Consider the following 19,486-nt stretch of genomic DNA (forward strand, 5'->3'; position numbering starts at 1 on the left):
CGTTTGCTTTTTCAGAGGTTAATCAGGAAAGAGGAAATACTTTCAAAATAAGGTTTTGGATCAACACTATGGCTTGCCCCAGTCATGTTAAAAATAATTACATTTAGAAGTATCTTTTAGTACGGAAATGTAATTTTGTTTCTTGCAGAATTATAGCAAACATGGCTATATACACTCACTGGTCACTTTATTAGAGTTAGTACAGGCTGGGACCACCTTTTGTCTTCAGAACTGTTTTAATTCTTAATAGCATAGATTCAACAAGATGCTAAAAGCATTGCTCAGAGGTTTGGGTCCATATTGACATGAAAACATCACACAGGTGATGATGATGTGAAACCACATTCCAAAACCTTGAAATTTGGGGACAGTGAACTCATTTTCATGTTCAAAAAAACCGCTTTGAGATGATTTGAACTTTCTGATATGGCAGGTTATCCTGTTGAAAGCAGCATTATAAGATGGATACACTGTGGTTATAATATGATGGGCATGATCAGCAGCAATACTCAGGTATGTTGTGATGTTTTTAAACGATGCTTAGTGTGTACTAAGGGTCCCAAGGTGTGACAAAGAATATCCCCCACACCATTATACCACCATGAGCAATGTCGTTTATGCCAAATTCAAACCCTATTATATTGATATATATCATATGTTGCAGCAGAATTGGACACTTATCAGACCAGGCAATGCTTTTCCAATTTTCTATTCTCCAATTATGGTGAGCCTGTGTGAACTGTAGCCTCAGTTTCCAGTTTCTTCTGCTGCTTAAGCTTATTTCACAGCGTTGTGCACTCAGATACACTCTACTCCATACCTTGGTTGTAATCAGTGAATATTTAAGTGACTGTAGCCTTACTGCCAGCTTAAAGCAGTCTGGGCATTCTCCTTTGACCTCTGGTATTTCAGTCCTGAGAACTAAATGAACGATTTTCTGTTTTTTCTGACCGTTGTCTGTATACCATAGAGATGGTTATGTTAGAACACCCCAGGAAATACTCAAATACTCAGACCAGCCACGTGGCACCACCAACCATGTAAAAGGACATTCAGAGTTACTTAAGTCACTTTTCTCTAATATTTCGATATTTGTTTTTTAATGTCAACAGGTTGACTTGACCATGTCTACACCTAAATGAGTTGAGGTGCTGCCATGTGAAAAATGATCTGTTATACTTTGCTGATTGAAATCATAAAAACAGATACATTTTTATCATTTATTTTGGAAATGATCTTTCTAGCAACATTGCAATTAAAGAACAAACATTTAACACAAAGTGCTCCACAACATCACCTGCAGTCTAGAGTTGGCCTACATCAAAGTACAACTGACACACACTTCATACTAGCTGCATTTGCTTTAACTGAGCTATACAGAAAAAAGAAGGTACACAAAGGTCATACCACTAAGTCCATAATTAAGGTGTACTAATTGAATAAGAGGTGCTGGTGTGCCAATCACAATCTAACAAATTCAACAAAAAAAACTAACAACTCTGGAATCACTATAGCGTGGAAACCACGTTAGTAAATCAACTGGTGCTTTGTGTTATATTAGGGTAATTATAAATTACCCACTCTGCCAATTTTTATTACTAGTATAAATTTACTTACAAACAGGCTAAAAAGGGAAATCAAACAAACAATCACTTCTTTCCGGTGATTAGACATTTTCCATGCAAGGCAACTGTGAAACGACTCAGTGGCTATGACACCAACATGAACAGAACTATGCGCCTGACACTGTGGCTTCTTCTTGTTCTGCATCATTATCACTACTTCTTTTTCTGAAAGGGTTGATTGTGTGTTGTAAAGTGTTCTTAAGCTAAGTGAAATGAGGTGAGACTGTATACGCAATCACAGTCTTGTCTGCAAGATGTATCATAAGTTCAAGCCGCATTATAAAACAAGTTCAAGGGAATAAGCATTGCAATAAGTGTTGCATCAGCTATAAGCCATAACCATGAATCTGAATGTGTTTAGATAAAATGTTTGGACCTTACATCGGGGAGATTGTATCTGAAATATCTTTGGGGGCACTATGTAAAGTCATTTTCTTGAATGTAATTGTCCTTGGCTTGTACTACGGTCTCCAGAGACCTCAGTCCCCACGAGATGTCTTACACATAATGTTAAAGGCTTGCACACCAAAATAGCAATAGACAACACAGCTTCAGTATAATATGGTTAGGCTCTATTGAAGTATTTCAAAAGAAATGTTCTGTAACACCATGAGAACACCATGAGATGACACATCTTGAAGCATATTATAATTATCTGTTCTGTAGCATTTTTCCTGTTTGTCAGCTTGTATTAATAGCGAGCAAACATATGGTACGGAGAATGTGCAAGACTTGACTTGAATTTGTCCTTTTTCTGCCATGTTTGAAAAGAGCAATACTCACATGGAGCGAGGGGGGTGTGAGAGCGAGAAAAGAGTGTGTATGCTGCAGAAAAAAATGCATTAAAATGTGCCGAAGATGAAAGAGAAATGCTCAAAAGCGAATACATTTTTAGCATTCTGTGATCTTGGCGTGCATATAATGTAATGCAAGAGGGGTACATTTAAATTAGCAAAGGTGGAATTTAAAATACCGGTTTCATCCCTTGCAGCAAGAAACAACCACAGTCCACAGGAGGTTTATATATCAACAAAAATCTCCACTTGTAATTTTAAACTGTGCTTTCTATTAAAAGGGAAAGAGGAAAACCTGATTTCTGTTTGCAAAATTCTCCCTGTGCAATCACATCTCCTTTGCACAGTTGTAGAGCAGTCATTTCCTATAAATCCACTGTGCCTGCACTATCCTCTCCTCTTCCCTTCTCCCTTCAAATCCAATAACCTCCCAGCTGTGTGTTTCTCCAGGGATTCCCCCAGCTCCCCTGGCCCACAGACAGACTGCAGAATCTGTGGGGAACCTGACACAACATAAACTCCACTGTGAAGCAGAGGTGTCAGAGTCTGTGGGCTGCATCGAGGAGCCATGGAAATGCAAAGGCCTTTTTATTTCTTCACACTTTAAAGGTTGAAGGGACAAATGCATGCGTAAAACACAAGAGTAAAGTGTTCGATATGAATGTGTGAAAAAGTACAACCTATGACCTATTTATTCATTGTAATGTGAAGATTCACTAACTACTGTCGGGCTTAACTCTGGCTAAGGAAGCATGAGAAAAGCTGTATGGAATTATATGAGAAAAATGTGACACTGACCCACTTGGGTATAGTTTATGCAAGACGGGTAAAAGGAAACCAGTGGCCCTTTGATTTAAAGTCTGCTCTTTAAAGATTCATTTTTGACTGTTACATGAAAGTATGTGCTTACTACTGATGTACTTTGAGGGCTTTTTTATACTGTACTGAACATACAGTGCTTTGCTTTTATTTTGGTCTATATTTAGACCCCCTCAGTATTATTAAGAGGCATTGAGCAGATCTTTTTTGTTTGGTGATACAGTTTCATTTTTCACCCAAAATAACTCAATTATTAATCCAGGCATAGAAGATAAACAAACATACCATAGGGAGACTCTTTTTGCTAGACATGTATAGCCATCTCGTGTAACTTGCAAGCACTCAGAAGCCCTTGTAACCCCAGACAGTTCTTTCCCTCTACTGGGGATAAAACACTCAACCTGACCAACAAGACTTGTCACCCGGAAAAAAAAGCTGTATATCTTTCTCTCCACTGAATATTGCCAAATGGGTTTGGAAATAGAGCCGCTGCTTTATGTGTGTGGGGAATTAGGCTGATGGCAACTTATGTCTGGTTTGCTTGTGTTCTAAGTTGTTTTTACTCATGCGCAAATACTTTTATTGAAATTAGTATTTCTTACGACTGTTTATGCATAAAATAATGTATATAAGGTAGGGCTGTTCAAAATGTAAAAATAATATAAAGGTGCTTTGGAAATCTGACTATTATTAATAACACATCAGACCATTTTAGAGTCTAATTTTCTGTATTAGGTCAGAGACAAAAATATCTCTTGGTGATGAATCCAAATGACAATCTGAAATAGCCTCTTTGAAAAAACACAAAGCAGGCTTTGTTATATTGCTTTATAATCATGTTATGTGCTACCACAATATAACACAAAGAAACCTCACCAGTGTTTGTTACACTGTAGGGAAGGTATATGGTGGGTGAGGAGGTTTAAAGTAAGTACTTTCCTATTAATATTCTCTTTCCAGCATACATCGTAAACTGACACATCCTATGTATTTACTGGAAGAAGATCTGTAGTAAATTGTTCCCCAGTGCATTCACTCCCACATACTAACACATTTTTCAGGCAGTGGAGCTAATGTTGTTATTAGATTATTACACTTACTTGAATATTGATTTGCCGTAACTGCAGGTATAGGGCAATGCCTCTACTTTGCCTTGTTAATGTTGTGGCACTCTATGCATTTAATAGCACTATGAATTATGTAGAGACTTTTAGCCTACTTTGATGCTGTAGTGGTATTCAGATATTCAGCTCTAGCACTCAAGCCAGTGAAGGAGCAAAATATGAAGCCACAGCTAGCAAGCAGATAGCTTAGCACAACAACTTGACATGAGCCAGGGAATGGTATTTTGAATCTCCTGTCCAAAGGTAAAATCAGCTCACCTGCTACTCCACTGCTCATGAATTCGGTGAATAACTTCTAAATCTTTGAATTCATACTTTTTTTTTTTCAAAAGTGGAAAAATTACACACTGTAGCAGTGGTTAGCCCTACAAAGCTAGCTTAGTTAGCAAGAGTAAGAAATAGCACAGCTGATGCTTGATGTACACTCATTTGTCATTAAATATTTTTATACATAATTGTTATGCACAATTATGCACTTAAAAAACATTCAGTGTTTGTGGCAAATGACGTATACAATTACCGTAAATTGCTTCCCTTTTTAAAGTTTGAGTTTAAAGCTAAACTTGTAACTATGTCCTTGAATCCTAGTTTTATTTTTTTAGCATAAAATACGGTATATTATCTAATAATTATAGCCTAATTATTATGTTAACTGTGACAACCCAGGTGACAATGGACATGTCTGGACAGGTTGTCATCTCTGAGATAACACCTTGTACCTTGCCTTGCTTACACTAATACTATACTGCCAATTTAGCAACACTGAATCACCTACAACATGTAACTTTGGAGTTATAAAAGAAGACATAACATCTAAGCAAGCTGAGGGAGAAAATGCAAACACTAGACAGAAAGCCCAACTGACAAGCACAGTCAAAACAGATCCATCTTAATGTTAAGCAACAAAGTGACCTGAGAATTTGATCTCCCAAACAGTGGAAGAAATTATAATAAATGCCCAACAATACAACAGTGCAGCAGCACACATGTGACCAAGTCTGCTTATCCATAGTCATTCCAGCAAAGTGTGGGCTAAGCTTGTAGAAGAACAACAAACAACACAGTTTTCTCAGATTTGTGCTCAAAAATTTCTTCTCGTGTTAGGGAGCTGCCTTAAGAACCAGTAGATTAGGAACCTTTGTCGAGTTTAAAGTCAGAATTCTCTGTGTTATGAAAGCGGCTCTCTTTTTACCTGGATAAATCACTGTGATCAATTATACTGAATACACAACCTCAGTTTATATCGTGAGTTTCTGTTCGAATGATCACCTTTTCAAAGATTCTTTTGTTTAAAGAATTTTTTCAATTGCATTGCCACTAGAATGTGCATGTATTCATTTTGTTATTCATAAAATGTCTAAATGTTTTTATTCTTGATTCTAATCTGCTGCTTAATCTGTTTTACACTGCTGGAAGCTGCTAGGAAACAGGACACACATTTAAATCCATTCAGTCAAATTAAGATTAATTTCACTTTGATCTGCTAACAAACTAAAGTGATTTCAATGTCGTCTTTATTAGGCTGTGGGACAGTAACTTTTAATGACTAAACGGATCCATTTTAAAGTTTCAGAACTCTAATTTGCTGCGGTCGCCTTGGACATAAACAGTAGCACTGAGAGCGCACTCAGTGATAAAATAATTAACTTAAAATTTTTATTTTACCACTGTGTGAACTAAATCCGCATGTCATAATTTTCTGCAGAGTTAACCTTGTCTTTTTTGTAAGAGTGTCACATTTTTGCAGTTACTTTTTATGTTCTTTATAGATTTTAATCAACATGTTATCATAATTAGGTGACACTCATAGGCATCATTTTGTGTGCATGAAGAATCATGTGACCTGTGAAATGCCCCCTTTTTATGTGAGGCCTGAAGCAGAAAGCCTGAACTAAGAGAGAAAGATGAAAACTACTGCCACCACTATTGCCAACTGAGGTGTGGGTCATTGTCAAGCCAGTTGTGTTGAACATTGTAGTATACCATACCCCTGTTCTAGTTTGGTGCATTTCTTGCAGTAGTACCAACTGTGGGCCTGGCAATTTTAAGGATTCCTTTTGATGGGTTAGCTTTTGTTTAGTCAGAATGTGTGGAAAACCCTTTAAACTGGTCATCAGCCCCATTTTTTCAGAAAAGGGGGTTATGATTTGAAGTTTGATTACACAAATAGTAAAATGAAAACAATAATTTAATAGCAGAACATTTCTCCATAGACAGGCAAAATTGATATCATCGATGCCCACAGATATAAACAGATACTTCCATGTGTACCAAAAATATGATACGGTGATCAAAATGTACAAGACTGTAATTTCTCTAATGAAAGATATACTGACTTTTGTGAGAGTTAGTGGGTGGTGAATATAAGTAATGAATATAATACATTATTTATATAGTAATATATAATATAAATATTAATTTCCTTGTAAATTAATTTGTCAGAAATTGTTTTTTTTTTATTTAATTTGTATTGAAGATATTTTTGAAACTGACCAGTTGCTTGTCCAGTTTTTGTTATTATTTTCTAAAATGCCTAAAGAGATTCACTCTGACTCCAAGATAAATGATGTAAGCAAAATTGTTACATTGTTGCATTTTTCTATCTGATATTAGCAAAGTGTTTTCTAAACTTGATATATATTCAGAGGAAAATGTGTTTGTGCATGAAAAGAGTTCCTAAGAAAAGGTGGATTGTCTTTTTATTTGTATCAAAAACATGAGATTTTTCTTGGTATTTAAAAAGATGATTCATGGAGAATAGAATACACTTACCTCTCCAGATTTTAGATGCCCATTTTGCTTATTCTCTGTTTTTCCTAAAGATGGAAGTTTTTGTCCTGAGGGGGTTAAGAATATTGACAAGAAGAGTTACTGACTGAGTAGACAGCCAGGTTGTTGACATGCAGCAGAGTACTCCAGGTACCTAACAGTCTAAGCAGTCATACATGTTTGTGGGTTACATGATACATATTTGATATGATATATTTGTTTCACTCAGGGCTGATCTACTGAGTTTTGCACAAGCAGTCAAAATTTTATAGAGGAAAGGGAAGGATGTGGGCGCTTGTTTGCAGGCCACATGAGCTTTGCTTGCTTCACATCTTTACATATTGGGAAATTGATGCAACACTGCTTTGTTCTGTTGGCTTACGATATATATGAAGAGATAATGAGATTGTGTTCTGTTCTGATTGAAGGGGATGATGACATCGATATGAAATAGCTGTGGTCTTCACATGGCTTCTGTGCGTGATCTACACAGATACATCTTTGTCTAATGGGTCATTTGACCTGCACCAGTTTATGCTGATTGAATCACAGTGAAATAAGCATGTAGCACATTGCCAGCTATATACACCAGGTAGGCTAGTCTGTTTCCTTTTTCTTCTTAACAATGCCTGAGAAATGATTGAAACTAGAGGCGACTTCTATAGAAAAAAAACAAATGGCCAAGCGGACACAGTCTTCAGTATCACTTTGTGCACAGCATCAGTGATCATAAGAAACATACAAAGAAAATAGATTCTCAGTGACATTTATGCAAATGAGACTGTGGCATGTGAGTCTGCACCCAGCATGACGAGAGGGGAATTCACCATCACTTGGCTGCTCTACTGCTGCTGCTGCTGCTACCATTAGCATTAGCATTGGTCACACATCCCCTCATCTTAGGCCGCTTCCACACCCCTCCTTCTCATCCTCTCTACCCCAACTCCTGACCGTGTCTCCACCCTCCCAGTACCACCACCCCCACCCTCGTCTCTGCCTGCCTCTGCGTCCTCTCTTTCCTGTTCTCGCTGCAGTGTTGCTATAGCAACGGAGAAATGTGGGAATACCTCCGTCCTTCAGAGAGGGGGATGGAGGAGGGGTAGGGGGGAGATAGAGGCGAAGAGGAAGAGGATGGGAGAGAGACGGAGAGTTAAGCGGCAGACAGAAGAAGAGACAAGAGCAGAGGAGTGGAGGGAAGACTGTTAATTAAAAGACAGACAGAGAGGGGCTGCGACTCACTGAATGGACACCATTGCCTGTCACTGAGACTCCTGACTCACTTAGTGACTCCAACCGTTTGTCCATCTCCTCTGGCCCCTAAAAGCAACCCCCCCCCCCCCCCCCCCACACACACACACACACACACACCACACACACTACCACCACCCTCCCATTGATATTCAGTCTCTGCGATGAAGAAGATGCCACTGTTATCAGGCTGCAGAGGGGTGTGAGTGTCTGTGTGGGTGGGGGTGGGTTCGACTCAGATGGCATAGTGTCGCACAGCCATGGCGTAGCTTCACGCTGAGCCTTACGCTCACATGTTTGACGATCCATGTGTTCTGGATGTCTCCATTTGTAGTGAGGCTGCAGTTTCCATGACAACGCCCAGACTAAAATAGCACCCCCTTCCTCCCCCCAACCCCCACCACCAGCTCTTCTCTCATACACTCATAACTGTTCACTCCTGATCTTGAGGCTCGTTCTAGATGTCCCATACTGCTCGTCTCCATTCATCATATGGACTGAAGCACTAATACCGCCAACACCATCATCAGCTCCACACACACAAGTGCGTACACACGCACACACACACACACACACACACACACACACACACACACACACACACACACACACACACACATGCATGCGCACGCATACACGCCACTCATCACATCTCCTCCCACCTCTTATCTCCCATTTTCAGTCTCTCGGTCGCCCTGCAACAGATTCTGTCAACACGCATCAGCCTCTGCGTTGCCATGGCGACGGTCTTGAAAATCGCTGCAATTATTTCAGCAAAGACAGAAAAAACGAAAGAAAAGAAGAAAAAAAAGGGAAAAACCACACTATAGCCACTCGGGGGAGGGAAACTGATCGAGTGAGAGATGTCTGCCTGTGTGTATGTGTTGGTGCTTTATGTTTATGAGAGCAACAGAGGGAGAGAGTGTGTGCGTGTACATGCATGTTTTGCGACCCTTCAATGAACCAGTGTGTGAATTTTAGCATTTTTCAAACAAATATGCAAATGTGGTGATGTGATTTTACATTATATATGAGTTTCTTTTGGCCCCATATTGTAAAAAGCATTTATTATCCTCCACTAAAAACCCTAAATGGATATGCAAATATATGTATATGTTACTGTGAGATGAGTGCAGGTGGACTCGCTGACCCATATTTAAAGGGGTGCTTTTCAAAGCCAACTTGTACCAAAGTCTGTATCACACACATGTTGCCCCCATGCGTGTGTGTCTGTGTTTGTGTATCAGTGAGAGGATTACTGTGTAGTGCTGTGGTGTGGAATTGAAGGGGTTAAACAGATGTACACACAGACCACTGCACAGTATCAGAGTTTTAAATTAGTTCCGACATATGCTGAACGTCAGTGCACATATACGTTTTAAAAGCTGGCATTATAGTTGCTACAATGGACTTTATCACAAGTTCTTTAAGGTAAAGTTCTTTAATGGTCCCCATGCAGAACATTAAAAAGGACCAACAAGCAGGCAGTCAAATAAAATGTTCTTTAATGACTTAGAGAAAAATACAGAACAAAAGGCTCTGCAGGAACATGCAGAACTCTCAAGTGTCTCGCAGAGTTTCCAGAAAGGGAGCAAGGAAACCAGGAAAGCAAAATAACCAGGAATAAACAGGTAGATCACATGATGATATGGAAAAGATTGACGGAAAACACGCAGATTACACACTAGGGAGAATGTTAATAAGGCTCAGGTGAACTGAATCAGACGCTAAAGTGGGGGTAACTGTGACCGAGGACCTGTCCTGGGGCAACCATATCACCTCAGTTGTACGGAAGGCCCAACAGCGCCTCTACTACCTGAGGAGACTGCGGAGCGCACACATTCCCAGATCTCTGATGTTGAACTTCTACAACTGTGCCATCAGCAGCGTTCTGACGTATGGATTTCTAGTGTGGTTCCCCAGCTGCACCAAGGCCGATCAGCAAGCACTCCAGCGGGTGGTGAAAGAAGCTGGCAGAATTATTGGAACAAGTCTGCCAGAGATCAGTAATATCTTCCCCACTCGCTGTCTGAGGAGGGTGCACAGTATCCTGCGGGACCAACATCACCCTGCGCGCCACCTTTTCCATCTGCTGCCCTCAGGGAGAAGGTACAGGTCTATACAGGCCAGAACATCCAGACTGGCCAACAGCCTGTATCCACAGGCTGTGAGGCTCCTGAACTCTCTGCCCCCCTCTCACGGACAATAACCATATCCAACTTCTTAATAGCAATGAACTGGTCTGCATTGGTGCATCATATCTTTATTCTCTTCCCCCTCCTGCCCCCCCCCCCCCTCTTTCTTAAATAGATAACTATCATATCTGATATCATATCTCACAGTACAATAATATTGAATGGGTTGCATTGTTGTATTTTGTCATGTTTCTCAGGTCTTTGTCTGAATTTCTACGAACATTATTGCTAAGGATTGTCTTATTGCATTGGAGTCACACTGGGTTAAATATGTACACTTGGGTTTTAAGGGGTATTTATTATTTTCTTCTTTTTTTTGGGTTGTATGGAAGCCCCAAACGCAATTTCATTGTTCTTGACAATGACAATAAATAAATAAATACTAAATACTAAATACTAAGAGAACAAAGAGAGGAAGTAATAGCACAGAAGCATGTGAAGGACTAACCTTTAAATTAAGAAAAAACAGAAAAGAATAAAGTCGCAGAGAAACAAGAAGACAAAGAGAGGCGAAACATGGAAAGCAGAGAAAAAAAGTAAAATACGCGAAACATGAGGGCAAAACCAATTACACTAAGGTTACAAGCTAAACCGTGGCAACTAAAAATACTTTAAATCCAGTGTGTTTCTGTTAATACTGTGTGACACTGTAAAAATTACTATAAGGCAAAGAAATAATAATACCTGATTTTTTTGTCTTCTTGAAAATAAATCCCAGTCTGCATTAAAAGGACAAAAACTAACAGCATTTTAGTCTTTGCATAAAGTACACATAATTAGCATTGCATACATAAACAACTGAAGTGGCATTGTGATAAAATCTACAAGCCTTTAGAAAACACTTTAGTGAACTATACAAACAGAAGAATAAAGATATAAATGATCACCAAACTAAAAGCAGAACTGGACACATTTAATCTTGTTGTTGTTTTAACAAAGTACGCGGGATTCTCGCTCAGTATACAAGCTGCCAGTTATGCTCTTTTTTTCTTTGCAGATCATTATCTATAAAACCTAATTTAGTATCTAAAATGTTACTCTGACACGCCACCTCAGTGAATACTTTAAATTGCTTGTTACAAAAGATGCTATCTTACACTTATCAAACACGATGGCAACGCTGCATAGCTCTAAATCTTTACACTTACTAATCCCATTGTATCTCATAAAGCTACTTTGATACTAACAGATACTTACATGTGTGCCATGTAAGGGAAAACACTCCAGGCCCTGTAATTTTAGGGCAAAACCAACAGTGGATGACATAGCAAGTTATAATGAGTGTTTGTGGCTCTGGGCCAGTGCTTAAGTGAGGACATGTGTGTTTACGCATGCAGGAGTACAATTTTAGAAGCCAGGTGGGTGCATCTACACTTTGTCATGGTGCTATTGTAAAGCATCTAAATGTGGGGGTGCTTTTAAAGTGAAATTATCCACACAAGGGTCACACGTTTTCATAAGATCAGAAGCTGACACAAAAATGCCTGCCGTGGCGGGCTGTCATGTCATGTGCGCAGCGGGGAATAGAAGGAGACAGTGACTTGGACTCCAGTTGACAATGGAGATAGACTGGGACCAATAATCCCAGAGGAGAGGTGGAGAGAAAGACAAAGAGGGAGAGAGAGAGAGAGAGAGCGACACCCACGCAAGGCCAGGTAGGGAGGCTATAAAAGCACTGCCTAAATTTACTGAAACATGCACTTAGTGTCAGCCTGGGTGTGAGTGAGGATTTGACACACCCACCCACACAAACACACACACACACATATATATATCTATATGTCTGCGAATCATTTGTACTACAACACCAAAATATGTGAACAAGCAGCTGAGGTAAGTGCAAATCTTCATTTATATAAAAAAAAAAGCATTTTGTTGCATGCATGCGCACGCTGCATATTGCGCTTTAAGGTTTTAATTAATGTTTGAATCACAACATAATAATAATTTCTCTTAACTGGAAAGAAAGAACACTATTATCAACAGATCAGTGGCTCAGCTTGTTAAAAGATTATGGAAATTTACTGAAAGTGACTTCAACTTTTAAGAACAAAGTAACCCAAATTAAAAAAAATATATATTTCAATGATTATGTTACATGCTTAGTTGATTCCTCTTATCATAGTCAACATGTACTTCGAGTAAAATATTATAATAATAATATAAACCATATCCTAAGATCATGACTGGTACACACAGCCCACTTTATCTCCATCACTGCACTGTTTCTGTTTCTTTTTGTTCCCTTATTTAATGGGAAATTGTGATTTTATAGATTAACTTTCTTGATACTTTTCGTCTTTCAGTGAAAGAATTTTGTAAAGCAGGTGACGCTCGACTAGCTGAAAAGATGCAGAAGTTGCAGAAGAGTTTGGGCTGTTTGTTCCTTCTCTGCTGCATCTGTTTGACTGAATGCCGGGTGCTGAAGTTTGTTGTAGCTGTAAGTTCCCCCATTTGTCGCCTCCCCCCCACAAGATGTTTGACAGCATTTCTTTGTTGAATCCTGTGATTATTATATAATCTGGAAGACACTTTGCTGTGCATGGTTACTGATTGCATTGTAGTTTTCCTGCCCGATCAGTATTATTGTTTTTGCACTTTTTTGTGTAACAAAGGATTACTTTGAGCCTAAACTCCAACAGTGTCTAGCATATCTCTCCCACACACTGCAGCTTTATACATAAACCTCTTTACATAACACCTTATTACCCAACTGAATGATTTAAGAAAAAGAAATCACACTATTCTTATGATTTGGCGTTTCATATTTTTTATTTTTTTGTATCCTTTAAAAAAAAACTTGTATGTGTATGTTGCTTAAGTGCTTTAACCACTTACCTTGGGACAGCATACAATAAAATTATATATCTGCTACATAACTATTACGGCTTAACCAACTGCTTGACAGTAAAAGTGTGTTATCAGCTAAATCCACTAAATTCCTGCTAGTCTTCAGCAACCTCGTATACAGCTCCACTGAATTTCATTGAGTTTAGATTCACAAATCTTTGGGTTTTTTTTTTTTTTTTTTGAAAACTATTATTTTTAGTTATTGATTTAATTACTTTACATACATAAAAAAAATCTCATGTTGTTGTGCAGCAATTATATTCAAAAGCCTTTGGATCTTTGCTGACTTGTGCTTGTGTTATTGTGTTATTTTTATGATGTGTTTCACTCGAGTGGTTTGTAAAATTACTGTGGGATCAACAAGAGTGAATCAGATGTGTGCACAATCCCGTTAATTCAACCTTTCTGTTATGTCACGGCTCAGAAAGTGAGCTGTCAGGTAATAACACTAATGCAACAGTTCTAATGATTGTGCCTTGATGACATCATCAGAATGACACTTGTGCCTCAAATCCTGCCCACGCTGTCCACAGTCACAGATCTCTATTTATTACCTCTGTCTCAGGGTGATAATCTTGTTTAAGTGTGCAGTGTAATGCTAACACAGCAGCATGGCATCATGTGACAATATCTGTTTTGCTGCTCAGGTGTTCCGGCACGGAGATCGATCACCTATTGAGTCATATCCCAGGGATCCATATGGGGAGGAAGTGTGGGCTCAGGGTTTCGGACAGTTGACTGAGGTACTTGATTTGTCATTGACATTTTGGTTTGTTGTTAACAAAACACGTGAAGAGATTTTGGTTGTATAAACTGAATTGTCTAATAGTTTTACTCTAGCTCTTGTTTTACACAAAATCATTTGGGCTGTGGTACGGAGGCCCTACAGTGCAGAAGAAACAAAAATTGTAGAAATTGCAATACAGCATTTTAGAAAAGAGAAGAATAAAACAAAATACATAATAACAGCATAGCAAGAAACAAACAACAAAACAGTCAAAGCTGTTATTTATCTTAACAAACAAATTAGAAAATAACACCAAGAGGAAAAAAAATTAAGTTACACAACAGAACACAAGAATATTACATAAACCTTTTTTTAAAAAAAACCCCAAAAAACCCAAAAAAACCACTGACATTTAAAATTAATAACAAAACAGAAAATTACATTTCAGTAGTTTACAAAGTATGTCCTTTCTAAATGTTTCTAGTTTTCTCTTTAATGTTATTTTGTTTTGCGCTTTAAGGCCACCATACTTGAACTGGGGTGACACACAGTTCACTAAAATATAGGTGAAAAAGTCAAACAAAAGAAAAATAATAATAGAGACTTTATGCTTATAATTTGACAAGAAATTCATAAACAGGAGGATCACAGGCTTAACACAATGAATGCATCACTGTACTTCAAAAACTGCTGAATTCATTTACTTAAAATCTTTCACTATAAAATACACTTTTAACAGACTTCGGGCTTTAATTAAATTCCTTCCTCCTGTGACTTTGCTCTGTTGTCGGGCAATTAGCTGCTTTACAGTGTATAAACTCATTATTTTGTCTTTGAGAAACACTGGTAACAGGGTAAAAGTTGCTTATCTATGTAAAAAGGTTGATTAGGACCATAAATCTGCAGCGTTTTCAATCAAAAGGTCAAATTCTGCTAAAAATGTAAAATGCTGGCAATTTTCCTTCCAGCTGGGCATGAAACAGCAGTTTGAACTCGGCCGGTTTCTAAGGAGGCGTTACGGAAATTTCCTCAGTGAAGACTATAACAGCAAAGAGGTAGGTGTATCTGTGTATGCAAACACATATGCGTATCTGCGTGTTAATTGCTGTTTCCTTCCCCATCTTTGTTTAGGTGAACTCTGTTGTGAGCTTCCTAAGCCTCTTGTCATGCGTGCCCTGTAAAATCAAGTGCGCGTACGAGCAGTCACCATCTGTCACGTCTGTAAAAACATACAATAAGTTAATGAGCCTGACTCATTTTGGTGAACTCACTGTCATGACCGTGCAGTGTGCTAAACATGGGAGGGTAATGTAGCCCGTGGGCTTCATGTAAAGTACAGCTGTCAGCAAATATGCAGCTTCTGTGTGCTGGATCCTAAACACACTGACATTATAAGAGATTTGTAATTTCTTTTTTGCCTCTGCTTTGTCATACTCGTTACCTTCCTTTTTCTCTTGCTTTAAGTGCTCGTCTTTCTCTCTTAAACAAAACACAATTACCACAACTAATGACAGCTGTTCTCAGAACTTATCACTGACAATCTCTTGCCTAAATCTCAGTGAACTTGTGCCATACCTTTTCGCGTGTTGCCATGTCTGTTTTACGTTCACAAAAGGGGGGCAAAACAGAAGCACTCCTGGTATCACAAGAACATCCAACCTTATCTGCTTGATTTATGATGTGTAAAAACCTGATAGAGAGTGACAGAGAGCTATAGAAGAGGGAAGACTGATGTCAGAAGAGATCACAGCAAGACAGATTGCCCCCCCCTCCCCTTTCCTTCTCATTCATTTGACTCTTCTATGACTCTTTGGGTTAAGGAAGTACCTCAGTTGACTTGGGATGAGTACTGCTTGCAAAAATAAAGGCAAAAACTTTAATGAGATTTCTAAATGTAGAAAAGAAACGTAAGCCTCATTTACCCCAGAACACAGCACATAGTCGGATCAGTGAAACCACTCCAGTACCAGCATATGAATGCTTTTTAATGCCATGTATTCTCTGTGATTACAACAGATATATGTGCGGAGTACTGACTACGACCGCACTCTGATGAGTGCCCAGGCTTGCCTTGCTGGGATGTTCCCCCAAACCAGACCCATCATGCCCCAGTTACTGTGGCGGCCTATTCCAGTGCACACCATCCCCAGAGCCCTCGACAAGGTGGGCTGCTGAGCCACATAAATATTTTCTTTTCACAGCAGCAGCCACGCAAAGCTGATTACAAAATTGTATAAATTATTTTGGGCTTTTCTCTGTAGCTCCATGCGGCCATCTGTGTGCATCCCAGCTGTGATTCCCCACAGTGTTAAAGTGTGAAATGAGCATACATTTGTGCCCACAAGAAGTACCTCGAGTTAACGTTCATTATTTCCACTGATGTTTAACTGCTGTTTTAAAGTTGCTGAGGTCTCCAGGTAAAGACTGTCCAAGGTTCAGCGCTATGATGACGGAGACCTTCGAGAGTCATCCCTACCAGAAGTTCCTTAAAGCTCACCAGGTAAGACAAAGGCCGTCTCCACACAGCCAGACAGACCTCTAAATACACTGTTCTGTAGCCCATCAGCATCTGTTCAGTGACGTGAATGCTCACAGCCCAGTTTGTGTTCAGCATATCTTTTCCGTGAGTCATGTGCCTGCTAACCAGTGAAAACTTGTTTGTAACCCCGTCGTTTAATATCATCAGGCTTACACAATCAAAATTGCTGCAAACAAAATCGTGTCCTTACCTCAGCCTCTCCTGGTCTGCTTATCCCGGCCCTAATTTGTAAATTAACTCACATGCTGAAATGCCTATTTCAGTAAGTATATACTTCACAGTTGTTGATGTCAACGTAATCAGCACCTCTAGTAGACGTGTTTGTTATGCTGAAGACATCATGTCCTCTCAGTGATTTTCTCAGGCACGGTGACTCCAGTGCCTACGAAAAGCTGCACAGTGCAATTTCTCTCACATTCTCAGAGACACTAATTAACGGTTAGATTGAATTAGATTAAGAATTACAATAAAATGGTTTTAATTAAATGGAGTCCCACATGCGGCCTATTAGGGTGATAGTTGAGATCAGGCCAGGGCATCCTGCATTGAATTTTAACACCCTCTGCTGGAGGCAGAGTACCTGCAAGGTATATACACGAACCAAACTGGTGCCACGTATCACCGTGTTATCTGACCAAAGGTTAAACTTACAGTCATCGCCACATTAATGAACTACTAATGCTAATTTATGCAATTTTTGATTATAAACCCCTAAAATAGATATCTAATCAGTGTGCCTGGACAAATATCCATAAATAAATGGAATGTTACTCATAAAAATGGTAATTAAACTGTTGTGTTCCCTTGAGCCTTATTATTTAAAGAGTTTAAACTGATGTCCTTATTCTTTTCTTCCCTGTGCAGTACTTTGTGGAGGCTCTCTCTAACCACACTGGCTACCCCGTGTCCAAGCTGGTTGGTAAAAAAATATGGAGGGTCCACGACACTCTTAACTGTGAGGTATACTTTAAAGCAAGCCCACAAATATTTCTGCTACCTGTATTATGCACATTACAAGCTGCTACAAAACCCAGATGCAGAGAAGTGACAGAGAAAAACACAAAAAAGGAACAATAATGTGCTTTCGTCAAAGTATCTCCAGAGAAATAGAGCGAGGGTAGGAGTGCGGGGAAATCACTTTATACATACAGTAAAAGACGAATGGGGCAACATATTGAAATGATAATTAAAGCATAATGAGATGCAAAATGAGCATCTGTTATCTTCAGACTGGTGCTAAAAATAGACGGGATAATAGAAACTATAAAGTACGGCCATTTAAACCTCGTTTGCTGCCATGTTGTATAATGTGATTATTAGCGTAAGGCAGTGCCGTAATGAACATTCTTCTCTTTTGCAGAGGATTCATAACTTGACTCTGCCACGCTGGGCCACCCAAGAGGTCTTGGACACCCTGAAGAGAATAGCTTCCTTTGAGGTCATGTACAGCATCCTCAGTCACAAGCGAAAAGAGAAGGCCAGGCTCTCGGGAGGTGGGAATTCACATTAGAGGCAATTAATTTAGAGCACTCAAGAGGAAAAAAAAAAGAAGAAGCTCTGTTTATCTCATGTGACTGCTGGCCGAAGCTTTGTTTATTAGCACATATGAGCTAATGGGACAAAGATGATTACAGGGCCAAGACAGGATGCTCAATAAGGTCAAAAGGATTGTCTTGGTATGTGAGAAAAATTAATTTGCACTGTTGACATTGTGGTAATTCTCCAGGGGTCCTGCTGAATGCCATCCTGAGGAATTTCTCTAAGGCTGTAGAGCAAGGGAGCACTCTCAAATTCATTATGTACTCAGCTGTAAGTGCATTGCTTGTGTACGAGCACACATTTATAATCTGCTGTGTAAACTGCTGCTTGATGTACTGTATCTCCTCGCCTTCTTATTGCTTTGGTGCTTGTTCCTCGTTCCAGCATGACTCTACACTCATCACCCTCCAGGCAGCTCTGGACGTGTATAACGGGCTTCTTCCTCCTTACGCTGCCTGTCAACTCTTTGAGTTCTACCAGGAGCATGATGGGTAATGACTTCCTTCCAGTTTTATTTCCTGCACTATTCTCTTTTGCATATTCAAGCACACTATGTAGGTCAGATGCCCACCACATTTTGAGGTATCGCGGTTTTCTGTTTGGATGCACCGAGCAAATACCTTTCCTTTGCGATCTGAGGAAATTTGGCAGCCGCCCAGGGCTGCAGTTGTGAAAGCATCACATAATACAAATACATTTGCATAACACTTACAGATGTGTGTCCTCTCATTGGATTCGTCCTAATAATTACCCAGATCCTATTCTGTGGAGCTGCACTACCACAATGACTCTCGGAACAACCCCTACCCCAACCCTGTGCCAGAATGTAACGGGTTGAGCCCTTGTCCTTTATCCTTGTTTAATGAGCTGGTGAAGGACGTACTGGCAGATGACTGGCAGGCCGAGTGTGGGTTTAAGACAAAATGGTCAAGCACAGGTGAACAAGATAAAGTTTATAATCTGTGTCTATGTCTGTATTTGGTGTTGCCACCAGGTTTCTCTGCAACATGTTTATTATTATTGGGGGGTTTTTTTTGGAGGGGGGGCTTGTCTGGGATTATTCAGAACACACTGCCTCATTTAAACATATCAAGGCTTTTGGATATTTGCCATGTATAGCTAAACAGTTGTTGTCTCCCACAGGTACCATAACAGCTCTTGCAGTGGCTGTGGGACTCCTGGCGGTGGCGCTGTTATTCAGTATAGGGGTGATAATCCTCAGGCGGAGAGGACAGTACTCCAGGGAAGTGTAGCAGA

At 39.5% G+C, this 19,486-nt stretch overlaps 1 protein-coding gene across 1 annotated transcript; it reads left to right on the forward strand.

The window, feature by feature from the left end:
- Nucleotides 1–12,924: 12,924 nt before the first annotated feature.
- LOC146626551 (testicular acid phosphatase homolog) lies at nucleotides 12,925–19,482 on the forward strand. Its single transcript, XM_085361320.1, has 11 exons — nucleotides 12,925–13,014; nucleotides 14,072–14,167; nucleotides 15,120–15,206; nucleotides 16,168–16,314; nucleotides 16,553–16,651; nucleotides 17,555–17,650; nucleotides 18,051–18,183; nucleotides 18,417–18,499; nucleotides 18,614–18,720; nucleotides 18,985–19,166; nucleotides 19,373–19,482. Exons 1-11 carry the CDS (start codon nucleotides 12,925–12,927, stop codon nucleotides 19,480–19,482), a joined length of 1,230 nt encoding a protein of 409 aa, XP_085217446.1.
- Nucleotides 19,483–19,486: the final 4 nt, after the last annotated feature.

This window comes from Diplotaxodon limnothrissa, linkage group LG8 (genome assembly GCF_057381915.1).
Source record: "Diplotaxodon limnothrissa isolate DT_005_m linkage group LG8, D_limnothrissa_male_GT1.1, whole genome shotgun sequence".
Classification (NCBI taxonomy): Eukaryota; Metazoa; Chordata; class Actinopteri; order Cichliformes; family Cichlidae; genus Diplotaxodon; species Diplotaxodon limnothrissa.